This window comes from Carcharodon carcharias, chromosome 6 (genome assembly GCF_017639515.1).
Source record: "Carcharodon carcharias isolate sCarCar2 chromosome 6, sCarCar2.pri, whole genome shotgun sequence".
Lineage (NCBI taxonomy): Eukaryota > Metazoa > Chordata > Chondrichthyes > Lamniformes > Lamnidae > Carcharodon > Carcharodon carcharias.
The window spans coordinates 189623499-189636895 of NC_054472.1; the positions used below are offsets into that span (position 1 = coordinate 189623499).

The window sequence follows — 13397 nt, forward strand, 5'->3', positions numbered from 1 at the left end:
ATCTCTTGAGCAATCCAAATTTTCATCACTCCATCACTGGTGGCTGAACCTTCAGTTGCCTAAGCCCTAAGCTCTGGAATTCTTTCCCTAAACCTCTCCATCTCAATTTCATCTTTTAAGATGCTCCTTAATACCTACCTCTTTGATTAAACTTTGGTCATCTGACCTGGTATCTCCTTATGTGGCTCAGTGTCGTGCTTAGTTTAATAATGCCCTTGTAAAGTGCCTTAGGATGTTTATTTATATTAAAAACATTATCTAAATATAAGTTATTTTTGAGAAGAGAAGGTGGGAAGCATGAGGGGTGATGGCTTAGTCGGATTTATAGGGGGTTAGGATATGGATGTTTGGATATGGAGTTTTGGATGAAGTGAAGTCCAGGAAGGGTGGAGAATGGATGATTAACAACAACTTGCATTTATATAGTGTCCCTAACATAAGAAAATGTCCTAATGTGTATTAATATCATTTAAATCAGCTCTACACCAGCTTGTTGACTTTGGTGTTTAACAATGATACTTACACAAGCAATTTCAAACATTATACTGTACCAAGAGAAATAAAGATAAAATTGATGTTCAGTACCAATATTCTGCCAAGAGATGTCACTGGTGTGTATTGAATAGAGCTGCTTTAAACTATCCGCTTTAGCTGAAACCAAATCCTTTCACTAGCATTAAAGTTTGAACAAGAAAGGTGGTATTCACAGGAACAGAAAAACAGGGGAGGTCATTTAATATTTCAAGTCCCTGAAAGACACCATGGCTGATCTACGACTGAACTCCATATACCCATTTTAGCCACATATCATTTAATACATTTGGTTAACAAAAATCTATCAATCTCAAATTTAAAATCAGCAATTGACCTCATTTCAATTGCCGTTTGTGGATGAGTGTTCCAAACTTTCATCACCCTTTTTTTTTAAGGGCGCTTCCCAACTTTATGCCAAAGAAATTTAATGAAAGCATTAAAAAGACACAAAATATTTTTGGCGCTGCATTAGAAAATGTAGTTTTTCTTTGCCTTAAGGAACTTTAACAGCCTCTTTCAGTAGTTTTTTCTTGCTGATGTGGGGCTAGGTGGGCTAGAATGCTTCCCGCTTACTAGCATTAGTGTTCAAACTCAGAATTCTGAGGAATCAAATTCTGGACCCTTTCACTCTGAAAGTCTAAAAGAAGCTGAATGCTATGGACTATTTGGGCAGTATTTTTCAGTTGACATGCGGGGGTGGGCCTGACATGCCGACACGTAAAATGACGCACGATGATGTCGGGCGTGCGTCCCAACGTCATCACGCTGTGTCGCGATGTTTCATTCAGCGGGCGCACGCCAGAGTCAGCTGCTCGCCCGCTGATATATAAACGGCCTATTAAGGCCATTAAGGAAGTGATTAAAGTCATTGTTAAAGCTGCCCATCCAACCTTAAGGTGGGCGGGCAGGCGAAAAGTCCAAGCGGCCTTTACGTTTTTTAGGAAACCTCATCCACCAGCAGGTTAAAGCTTTTATTAAATAAATTTTAAAAATTTCTGAGATACAATTTAATTATTTCAATATCGATTCAGCTCCGTGCCTCAGGGAGATTGAAGCGATCTTTCGTGTGCTTGCGCGAAAGAGCACTGGCCCTGACTTTCCCTCCTCCTCGCATCTTATGCTGGGCTGGCATTAATTGACCCGTCCGCACAAAATGGTGGCGCAGAGCCGACCGCGGGTAGCGATCAGATCCGCCACCGCTCCCACCAAGCCTGCCCACCGACTGAAAAATTCAGGCCTTTATTTTTCTTGATGTGATAGTCGGACAAGTCATTCAAATCACTGTTAGATTTTCTGTGCTAACACACAATTGCATTACAGAATCATACAGCTTAATGAGGCCATTCAGCCCATCATGCTTCCTTGAAAGAGCTGCCCAATTTGTCAGCCTCCCCCTCCTTTTTCCCTATAGTTCTGAAATGTTCTCCCTTTCCAATTCCTTTTTGAGAGTCTATAGTGAATCTGCTTTGACTGCCCTTTCAGGCAGCACATTCCATATCATAGCAACTCACTGCAAAAGAAAATTTGCTACATTCCCTTCTGGTTCTTTTGCAATTTTCTTAAGTTCATGTCCTCTGGCTATAGACCCTCCTACCACTGAAAACAAAATCCATCATAAATCCTTCAAAACTCTTCATAAATACACAATGCTCATCAAAAAATCTAACCTATGAGGCATTAAGAACATTGGCTTTGTAAAGAAATACAACTCAACAGTTATATTATGAAATTGATATTCAACAACAATCACCTTAATAGCTTCCAGTGAAATGGAATTGATTCTGTTCAGGTCATCAGCCTTTCTGGATAGATTGGCTGCTTCAGTCATTGCTTCTTGAAGATCCATTAACTTAGACTGATACAAGCTTAGTGCATCCTTTATATTACTTGCGAGTTCCTTGTTCTCGTCAATATTTCTTACTAGATTATTCTTAATACGGTCAAGCACTGAAAGATAATAAATAAGAAACAAGAGAGTTACAATACAGCAAATCACATGTTTGTTAAAAAAATCATACAGATTGTACCTGTGAAGACAGGAACAAGATGAAGCTATTTAGGCCATTGAGCCTGTCCTCTGTTCAGTGAGACCAAGGCTGATACCTAGGGCCAGATTTTGATGGCCTCGATTGGGACAGGAGGTGGGCTGTTTAAAAAAAGATTGGCCAGAACCTGTCTTATCATATTGAAATCGGTCTGCCCCCAATTCAGGACCTTTATTTCCGGTCCATCTTTGTCCTTTTCCATAAACAACTTAAATCTTACAGAGTTATGGTCACTATCCCCGAAATGCGCCCCCCCCCCACTGACATTTCTACCACTTGCCCAGCTTCATTCCCTAAAGTTAGGCCCAGTACTGCCCTTCTCTTGTAGGACTTTCTATGTGCTGGCTCAAAAGCTGGGTGCACTTTAAGAATTCTGCCTCCTCTAAGCCTATCCCCATTAATTTGGAGAAGTTGAAATCCCCTACTAATATTACCCTGTTATTTTTACACTTCTCTGATATAGGTTAAGGGCTTAATGTTTTGAAGTTCAAGTTGCATCAGGCATCACAGGCTAGGGTGGGGTCAGCATTAAAAGGTTTACCAGTTCAGGGCATTGTCATCTCCCATGGTATTATGTAGGCAGTGGGCATGGTTATTCAGACTCCTTTGAGCATCAGGAAAGGTGTAACTAGAAACAGATGCTACACCCTCAGAAATCAAAATCATTGGACATGAGAAGCAGCAGTCTGCACGGGGAGGGCAGAACACTGGACTTCAAGAGCTGAAGAGATCTACAGATGTCTTTGAACCATTTGCAAAAGAGATTGCGACTCTCTAGGCAGATGGTCACAGATATCTATGCCCTCATGCCCAACCGCTTCCACCCAGCCCACACGACGGGGAGAAAATTCTCCCCCTTGAATTTTTCCAAGTGCCCTGCTATAACATCTTTAATAATAACTTCTAACATTTTCCCTATGACAGATGTTAGGTTAACAGGCCTGTAGTTTCCTTCGTTCTGTCTCCCTCCTGTTTTGAATTAAGGAGTTATATTTGCTACTTTCCAATCTAATGGCACCTCCCCCAAATCCAGGGAATTTTGGAAAATTAAAACCAAATATCAACTATCTCCCTCACTGCTTCTTTTAAGATTCTAGGATGAAGACCGTTAGGACTTGGAGACTTGTCAGCCCGCAGCTGCAACGATTTGCTCGGTACCACATCAAGGACCTTCCTTCCATCATAAGTTAGAAGTGGGGATGATGGCTGATGATTATACAATGTTCAGCACTATTCCTGACCCCTCATATACTGAAGCAGTCCATGTCCAAATGCCGCAAGGCCTGGACAACACTGAAGCTTGGGCTGATAAGTGATAAGTAACATTTGTGCAACACAAGTGCCAGGCAACAACCATCTCCAACCAGAGAGAATCAAACCATCTGCCCTTAAGATTCAATGGCATTACCATCGCTGAATCCCTCACCATCAACATCTTGGGGATTACCATTGATCAGAAACTGAACTGGACAAGCCATTTATATACTGTGGCTAAACGAGTAGGTCAGAGATTGGGAATTCTGCAGACAGTAACTCACCTCCTGAATCCCCAAAGCCTGTCCACCATCTACAAGGCACAAGTCAGGAGTGTGATGAAATAGTCTCCACTTGCCTGGATGAGTGCAGCTCCAACAATATTCAAGAAGCTTGACACCATCCAGGGCAAAGCAGCCCACTTGATTGGCACCCCTCCACCACTGATACACACTGGCAGCAGTGTGTATCATCTACTAGATGCACTGCAGGAACTCATAAAGGCTCTTTCGACAGCACCTTCCAAACCTGCGACCTCTACCACCTAGAGCAGATACATGGGAACACCACCACCTGGAAGTTCCTTTCCAAGCCACTCATCACCCTGACTTGGAAATATATCGTTGTTCCTTCACTGTCGCTGGGTCAATATCCTGGAACTCGCACCCTAAAAGCACATGGACTGCAGTAGTTCAAGAAGGCAGCTCACCACCACCTACTCGAGGGCAATTAGGGATGGGCAATAAAAATGCTGGCTTTGCCAGTGGCGCCCACATCCTGTGAAAGAATAAAACAATTTAAAAAAGGGTGTGGACCTTGAGTACAGTGAGAGCCTGGAAGGGGACAGCTCATTGGGAGCAAGAGGTAAAAGAGGAGGAAGAAGTGGAGGCAGACAAAGATGACATTGAACAGAAAGGTGCCCCTGCTGCATGATGAGGTTCCACCCTCCTGCCACCCTCTGGGACCAGGACCTCCTGCCTCTCCCTCATGGTTGCTGGTCATCCAACTCTCCTGTGGCATCTAGCTTCCCTGTCACACAGTGGCAAAATTGCTCTCCCTCAGAGCAACCAGCAGCCTCCGTGATGGCTGCCTTGGGTGTCTGTAACTCACTTACATTCCTGCCCCCACCAGCTTGAATTGGACAGGAAACCTGTCTCCATATCAATTAAGAAATCACCCCTGGTAAAATCTGAATTCAGTCAGCTTCCCACCAGAGGAGAGTTTCTGACACAAAAACAGACCTGGCTACTGTTTCCCATCTCCAACCAGAAAATTCAGCCACTTGTTTTTATTGAACTATGACACAGCACAGGAGCAGGCACTTGGCCCAACAGGTCTACGTTTATGAGCTTCCTCCTATCCTGTAAACATATCCTTCTATTCCTTTCTCCCCCATGTGTTTATCTAGCTTCCCCATAAATTATCAATGTATTCACCTCAGCCACTCGCTGCGGTAATGAGTTTCATATTCTCACCACTCTCTGGGTAAAGAAATTTGACATCAATTCTTTGTTGCATTTATTAGTGACTTATATTTATAACCCTCGAATAAAGGAAGTTATATTCTAAACCAGGAAATCGAACTGAATTTCAATTGCATTTGTCATCCTGTCACACTGAATATAATCTTCCTTGTTGTAAACTGTAATGTGCCCAAAGATATAAAGAAGAGTACTGTTGATAAGACAATAATTTGTTTTTCTGAAAATCGAAGTGAGACTATGATCAAAACCTGCACAGGTTGAAAGTCTTGTCAGGCAGTTTCCCCTTAAAGGCACCTATGTTATTTGCCTTAACCATTCCTTGTGGTAGCAAGTTTCACAATCTATTTTATTGACCTTCAGCAAATCTGAATCAAACTGCTGGATTTGGAGGTCTAAAGAAATGCAATGAAAAATATGTTCTCTTTTTTAAAGGAAGAGAAAAAGCAGAAATACTTACAAGTCTTTGACTCTTGCTTCTCCCTGTCAGCCACTCTTCTCTCCCCATCAAAGTTGCGGCTTCTCATTTCATTGAGCATCCGTTCCACCTCATCTAACTTGGCTGCAGTGCCAGAAGATGGATCAAGGGTGTTCAACATTTTTAGCGTATCTGGAAGGCAAGATGCAGTTGGAGGAGCAAAGCCTTTCCTAGTTTCTCCTTGTAAGGATGTTCTGTTAATCTAACGCAGTGCACATTTTCAGTAATTGTAATGCTAAAAACAATCAGCTCCTCAAGTTGTGGTGGCATAGTGGTATTGTCACTGGACCAGTATTCCAGCGACCCAGGGTAAATCTCTGGGGGCCCCGAGTGTGAATCCCGCCATGGCAGATTATGAAATTTGAATTCAATAAAAATCTGGAATTAAAAACCTGATGATGGCCATGAAACCATTGCCGATTGTTGTAAAAATCCACCTGATTCACTAATATCTTTTAGGGAAGGAAATCTGCCATCCTTACCTGGCCTGGCCTACATGTGACTTCAGTCCCACAGCAATGACTCCTAAGTGCCCCCTGAACAAGGGCAATTAGGGATGGGCAATATCCCATGAACGAATAAATAAAAAATTCTCCATCCCTGACTTTAATCAATCTACCGTTTGCAGCCATGCCTTCGGTCTCGGCCCTAACCTCTGGAATTCCCTGCCTAACCCGCTCTGCTTCTCAAGCCCCTTTTCCTCTTTAAAACCTCTCTCTTTGAGCAAGCCTTTGGTCACCTGTTCAAATAGTTCCTTTTGTGCCTTTGGTGTCAAATTGTTGTCTTTTAATACTCATGTGAAGCACCTTGGGATGTTTTACTAAGTTGAAGGCACTATATAAATGCAAGATTGTTAGCGCTAAATTCAGCAACAGGGTGGATTTCTAACAGAAATTTTTGACATATAAAAAGGACTTGGATATTGGAATATGGACTAGCCAGATTGCTCCATGGAGAGCTAGCATAGACCGATGGGCGAATGGCCTCCTTCTGTGCCGTAAATGACTCTATGGGGAGAATTTTCTCCCCATCAGGTGGGCCAGTCGGGAGCAGGCGCGGAGCTGATATCCACCCATAATCAGCTGCGTGCCACCATTTTGCGTGGGTAGGCCAATTAAGGTGTATGTGCGCAAAAGTGCGCAGAAATCTCCCTGTCGCATGGAGCTGCCTCAGGGAGATTAATTTCATAATGACACATTGAAAAAAAAGAAAAAATAAAATTATTCAGACAATGTCACATGAGCTAGGACATGTTTATGAATTTGAATGAAAATTTTTATTCAATTTAAAAACGTTTCATGAAACCTCATCCCACCCGTGGATGAGTTTTCATGATAAATGCAAAGGCCGCTTGGGCTATTCGTCTGCCCCACGCTAACCTTAAGGTTGGATGGACAGGCCTGACAATTACTTTAGTTAGTTTCTTAATGGCCTTAACAGGCCTTTGACAGTTCGGCGGGCAACAGCTGACTCCAGTGCGCACTCACCAAGCTAAAGATCGGAATGATGCGCGGCGATGTCAGGACGCACACCTGATGTCACCGTGCATTATTTTATGCGTCAGTGTGCGGGGCCCTTCCCCACACACCGAACAGAAGATTCTGCCCTGTGATTCTTATAATACATGAATGTTGTTATTTCATCATTTTGTTAATTCACTCATTTGAAACATTTCTTAAGTCAGAATTTTATCTTCGGTGGGTGGGTGGATGCCCGACATGTCTGAACGTAATATGAAGCGTGATGACATCAGGCGTGCATCCCGACATCAACGTGCACTTGCGCAATATTTCATTCAGCAGGTGTGCGCTGGAGTTGGCTGCGCACCCACCAATAATTTCAAGGCTTATTAAGGCAATTAACGAGGCAATTAACTTGAAATTTATGCTGCCTGTCCAACCTAAAGGTTGGCGGGCAGGCAAAAGGGCCTTTTGTAGGAAACCTTATCCACGAGCAGGATGAGATTTCCGAAAGCTAGTACAAATGACATAAAAGCTTTATTTTGATTTTAAAAACATGTCCAGCTCGTGTGCCACAGTCACACAAAGGGACATGTTTCATTAAATTTTTATTGTCGTTATTAATTTTTTTAAAAAGTGCTTCGATCTCCCTGAGGCACGGAGCTGCCTCAGGGAGATCGAAGCGATCTTTCGCGTGCGTGCACGAATTGCGCGCCAGGCCTGCTGTCTCTCCTCCCCTCTCCCGCACAGGTAGCACTCAGCGCTGCTACTCGTGATCCACGCAGGACGGGCCTTAATTGGCCTGCCCGCTTGAAAACGCGAAGCGGAGCTGATTGCGGGCGGCAGGAGGCTTCCCGACTGCCCCCACCCGTTCCCACCGAGCCCGCCCGATGAGGGAAAAATTCTGGCCTTAGTTCTTGTGCGCTTACAGGATTGGATCTTCATTTCAAACTTGTTGCAATGCCAATCTATTTTCCTATTGACCAGGCATTTCCTGAGGGAATTCTGCTACCAAGACCGAGTCCACCAGAGCCGAAGGGAGATCTGGATGCACTGCAAGGGACTTTAAAAGATAAGGGAACCCAGAAGATATAGTTTGGTAGGCCTTGGCAGAAACCAAGGGCACGGCAACAGAGTAGGAATGAGAGGGGGCCCCTATTCAGCCTGCTAGCCTTCATTTGTGGATGTTGGGGTCATTACCCCTTGAACTACCTTCTATCAGGAAGTTTCTGGGAGTGGAGGCAGTCGTCCAGCAATTTGGGCGAAGGCAACTCAAGGTTAATGTGGACATGATATCAGGCAGGCCTCAGCAGCTCATTTTCTCAACATTTCCACCCCTACCCACATGCCACCCACTCCCCCCACGGCATCCCCCCACCCCAAGATCAATTTTATACAGGATTTCAGGAGAAAAACTAGCCTATGATCTTTTAGCTGAAGTGTGATGTTCTCTATTTCAAATGCTTTGCGTCATCTGTGACTCAGTGGGTAGCATGAACACTCTCCTTTGAGTGCAAAGGTTCGAACCCCGCTCCAGAAACTTGAGCACCAAATTTGGGCCAAGACTCCCAGGCAGTATTAGGAGAGTGCTGCCGTGTCAAAAATGTCATCTTTCAGGTGAGATATTAAATTGAGTCCTCATCTGGACATAAAAGTTCCCATGACTATTTTGAGAAAAAGCTGGGGAGTTCTCCCCAGTTTCCTAAGCAATGAGTTATCTATCCCTCAATCAACATCGCAAAATAAAAAGTTTATATCACATGGCTGCATCTTTCTGGCTGCTGTGTTTCCTACAATACAGCAGTGACTACACTTCAAAAGTAATGAATTGCTGTAAAGTGCTTTGGGATGTCCTTACCACCACCTTCTCAAGGGCAATTAGGTAGATGCTGGCCCAGCCAGTGAAGCCCACATCCCTTGAATTAATTTTTTTAAAATGTGCTTTAGAAACAGAAGTCTTTCTTTTTAAAGGCCATTTTCATTCAGCATTACAAAAACATGCAAAAACACTAAGCTATCCATTTGCTGTTAAAAGAAGCACCTCACCTAAGATCTTCAACAGCACACGTTCTATATTTGTCAGCATATCTTGTGCACGTCCATGGGTCTCAGTGATTGAAGTGAGCAACAGCTGAATACTTCGGGAACTCTTTTCCGCCTTAAAATAAACATTTTCAGATCTTAGCACAGCTTAAATTTACATAGACAGTTAAAGGGGATAATCTCTTGTAGGATGTTACAATATAGGCGGTGGCCATTTGGTCTACCATGCCTGTGCCCGCTCTTTGAAAGAGCATGGCCAGAATTTTTAGCTTGGCGGGTGGGCGTGCTTCCGACTGGACCGTGCGATTATGTCTGCCAAGTGTGCCAACGTCAACACGCAGTCACACGATAGCTCAGTCAGCGGGCACTGCCGGAGTGGGCAGTGCACCCGCCGGCATTAAAAGGCCTATTAAGGCAGGTGAAAAGGCTTTTTTGAAAGCCTCATCCATGGGTGGGATGAGGTCTCCAAAAGCAAATAAAATAAAAACTTTATTTTTTAATTGAAAACGTGTCAGAATCACATGAAGGGACATGTTTTATTACGTTTTCCTGCTCTTTATTATTTTTAAAAATATCTCTTCATCTCCATGAATCAGGGAGTGCCTCAGGGAGATTATTCAGCGCTCTCTTGCACGCATGTGTGAAGGTTGCGCTAGGCCTGATCGTCCTCCTCCCGCCTGCACAGAAAGCACTGAGCGTTGCCGCTTGTGTATCATGCTGGGTGGGCCTTAACTGACACGCCAGTGTGAAATCGCGGTGCGCTGTCGATTACGGGCGGCAGTCGGCTTCCTGACTGCCCCCGCCAGCCCCCACCGATCACACACGCCAACGGAAAATTCTGCTCCATGTTCCAGTTTACTGTCCTTTCCCCATATCCCCACAAATTTTCCTTTTCAAGTATTAATCCAATTCCCTTTTGAAAGTTACTGTTGAATTCACTTGCCTTTCAGACAGTGCTTTCCAGATCATAGCAACATTCTCCTCATCTCCCCTCTGCTTCTTACGTACTCTAGCAAAGCTCCTCATAATTTTGAACGCCTCCATTTAATCTCCCCCTAAGCCTCTCTGCTCCAAGGAGAACAATCCTAGCTCCTGTAATTTCTGCACCTAACTCCCTCATCTCTGGTATCATTCTGGTAAATCCTTTCTATACTCACTCAGAGGCTTTAACGTTTGCTAAATGTTCCAAATGTTACAAATAACACTTGCCTTTTCCTTGAGTGCATTAATATCTTGAATGAGGTTCATGTTGTCATTTTCCAAATTATCAGTCGTTCTGACTTGCTGTTCCACAGTGGCCCGATACTTCTTCAACTGATTCTAAAATGGAGAACCACTTATAACATTAAATTTGTAACACAATGCAATTTTTTGCACTCTGTTTGCTTAAGCAAAGCATAAATCGTTTCCCAATCAATCAAGGAATATTATGTTAAAAATAAAATAATGCATTTATAATAAACGAACTGTATTTTCTAACTTTAAATCTCAACTTTTGAGTGTAGCTGATTTCAAGTTTACTGTCATACCTTGTACTTGAATGCACACACACACACTGCCACACACACATATGCACACCACATGCCCAAACACGCGCACACACCGACACCCACGTACATAGACACACTGCAGACCTACACACCCACACGTCCACATACATAGGCATACTGCAGGCCCACACATACACACACACACCCCCCCTGCCCCCCCACCAACATACATGCACAAACTACAGGCCCACACATATATGCCAAAGTCACACCCACCTTCACCACCTTTTTTCACTAATTGAAATTTTTAATCTTATATTGGTATTTTGTTTAAATTTTTTTAAAAAAATTGGTTCTAGCAAGCAAGAAAACTGTATCAGACTTTGCTTAGGACCAGCCTATAAAGTTTAGGAGATGGCCATGGAAGTGACAGGATAAGACTTTGTAAAAGATAATGAATGTGTTGGCTCCTGGTCAATGGTTTAGTTGGACTAATGGATCCGGGCTGCACGCTTGTTTCGGGAGGGCTCAGTTGGTACCATAGACAGAGCAGGTCAACAGACAGTTCTTATGTAGAACACATTCTATTTACTTACGAAAGAGCTCAGCAGCTACACGTGTGTGCTTACAACTCAAACCCCGTCTCTACATTACAGACTCTAACTCTAGACTACTCCTTACTAAGGTAGCCTGTGATACTCTGCTATTGGATACCAAGATTGTGTGATCTTCCATTATAATGTTCTTCTTAAAGCTATATTACACATCAGATTACCACAGAACGCGAGCCTCATTTCGCATTTACCTCAGTCTCTTTTATGGCCTTGTCTAAGTTGTTCATTCGATGCTGTGCAGCAGCACTTGTATTTGCATTTTGAAGCTGGAGTTTGATCTTTCGAAGATCGGAATCCATCTTGTCCAGGTCAATTAGCAGGGTTTCAACACAACTGTCACAGGCTGGAAAATGAAAGAATAGATTATCATGGATTTAACATCATTGGTCACAGATTTAACAACACAGAAGCTGAACACATAGGGTTGGATTCTTGCAATGATGGATAGCCATCGTTACAAAGATGGTGGAAGAGGCCAGAATCCAGACGCCCCACACTTGAGCATGGCACCTACCATTTTCACGGGGGCAGGAATGGACCTGGGTTGGGATTCGTGCATGTGCATTTCGCAGAGGCAGCTGCCCATATAAATCAGCAGCTCCCTCTGCTCGTGTGATTTTGTTGCGACTGGTGTCTGAAACCGAATGTCCGCAGAGTAAACCTGGTAGGAGCAGGTCTGAGCTTTGTGAATTCACTTGGATTGCCAGGGTACCCTTTTTGATAGTTAAGGTAACCCTTTGGATATGGTTCTGGGATACCTTTGAGGGAGGTCAGGTGCCCTTTGAGATTGCTAAAAGTACCTAAATTCATTGGAACTGTGAAGCTCATTGGAATTGTCAAAAGCACCTGTCAAAAGGAGCTTTCAAGCAACCAAGGCATTTAAAATTCCTGCCCTTTAACACTTTGAAAAAAACTGTCTAGAGTGTTCAAAAATGATTGTTTGCTATTTCACTCTGTCTGTTGACATTAGCTTTAGGGCTATAAAAGGTCATGAGGGAGGTGGAGGTATAGGTTGACATAGAGTGTATGAGAGGCCATGGGGGTTGGCAGGGGGCATAAGTTAGCATGGAGGGTACAGGGGCCATGGGAAGGTGGGTAGGCACCATGAGGTGGCATGGGTTGGCGTGGACAGGACTTGGAGAGTCTGTGGGGGTTATGAGGGGTTGTGAAAGGGGAGGGCTGGATGGCTGTTTTATGTTTTTCCTTTTTAAAAAAAAAATTCAACACAGTGCCAGTGCACTGAGGCAGGCCTTACGTCTCGCTGGCCTCTGCACCCAGCATCCTCTGCACATGGCTCAGGGGTGCCCATCCCACCTCCCAGGGAACCCTGCCATCCTGCAATGGAAATCCAATGTTCTGGGCCACTTTTTCCTAGGTTGGGTTTGCGGAGCAAGGAAATCCCAAACCGGGAGTAAACTCCAGGCCAGAATGACACATTTTAAAATATCAAAGAGGATGGAAGTGTAAGGAAGTGTGCTTGTAATATAAATCTGGGTGAGGTCATCTATTGAAGCTACCTTAACCTAGAAATTATTGCTGGCAATATGAGCAGACCTGTGTTTAGTTAATACATGTGAATGGTATATTCTGCCCCTTAAAGTTGGAGGGTCAGTACTGAGGGTGCGCCGTACTGTTGGAGGGTCAGTACTGAGGGAGCGCCGCACTGTCGGAGGGTCAGTACTGAGGAAGCGCTGCACTGTCGGAGGGTCAGTACTGAGGGAGCGCCGTACTGTCAGAGGGTCAGTACTGAGGGAGCACCGTACTGTCGGAGGGTCAGTACTGAAGGAGTGCCGCACCATCGGAAGTGCCATTTTTTGGATGAGACATTAAACTGTAGCCTCCAGTCTCTTGGTCGATAATTTTCCCTCAACCAATATGATTAAAACAGATCATCTGGACATTATGATGTTGTATCTGCATCTTGCTGTCAAATTGGTTGCCCCATTTCCTACTTTACAATACAGATTACACTTCAAATATTACTTTTTTGCCTGTGGA

The 13397-nt window shown here is 43.9% G+C and overlaps 1 protein-coding gene across 1 annotated transcript in view; it reads right to left on the reverse strand.

Annotated features, from left to right (window-relative positions):
- Positions 1–13397, reverse strand: part of LOC121279009 (laminin subunit alpha-3-like) — a 509546-nt gene that overhangs the window by 73742 nt on the left and 422407 nt on the right. Inside the window, exons 46-50 of the mRNA XM_041189741.1 lie at positions 11591–11742; positions 10505–10615; positions 9299–9410; positions 5775–5924; positions 2285–2481 (exon numbers count right to left, since the gene is read on the reverse strand). Of these exons, the coding sequence (XP_041045675.1) occupies positions 2285–2481; positions 5775–5924; positions 9299–9410; positions 10505–10615; positions 11591–11742 (722 nt within the window). The remainder of the gene's footprint in view (positions 1–2284; positions 2482–5774; positions 5925–9298; positions 9411–10504; positions 10616–11590; positions 11743–13397) is intronic.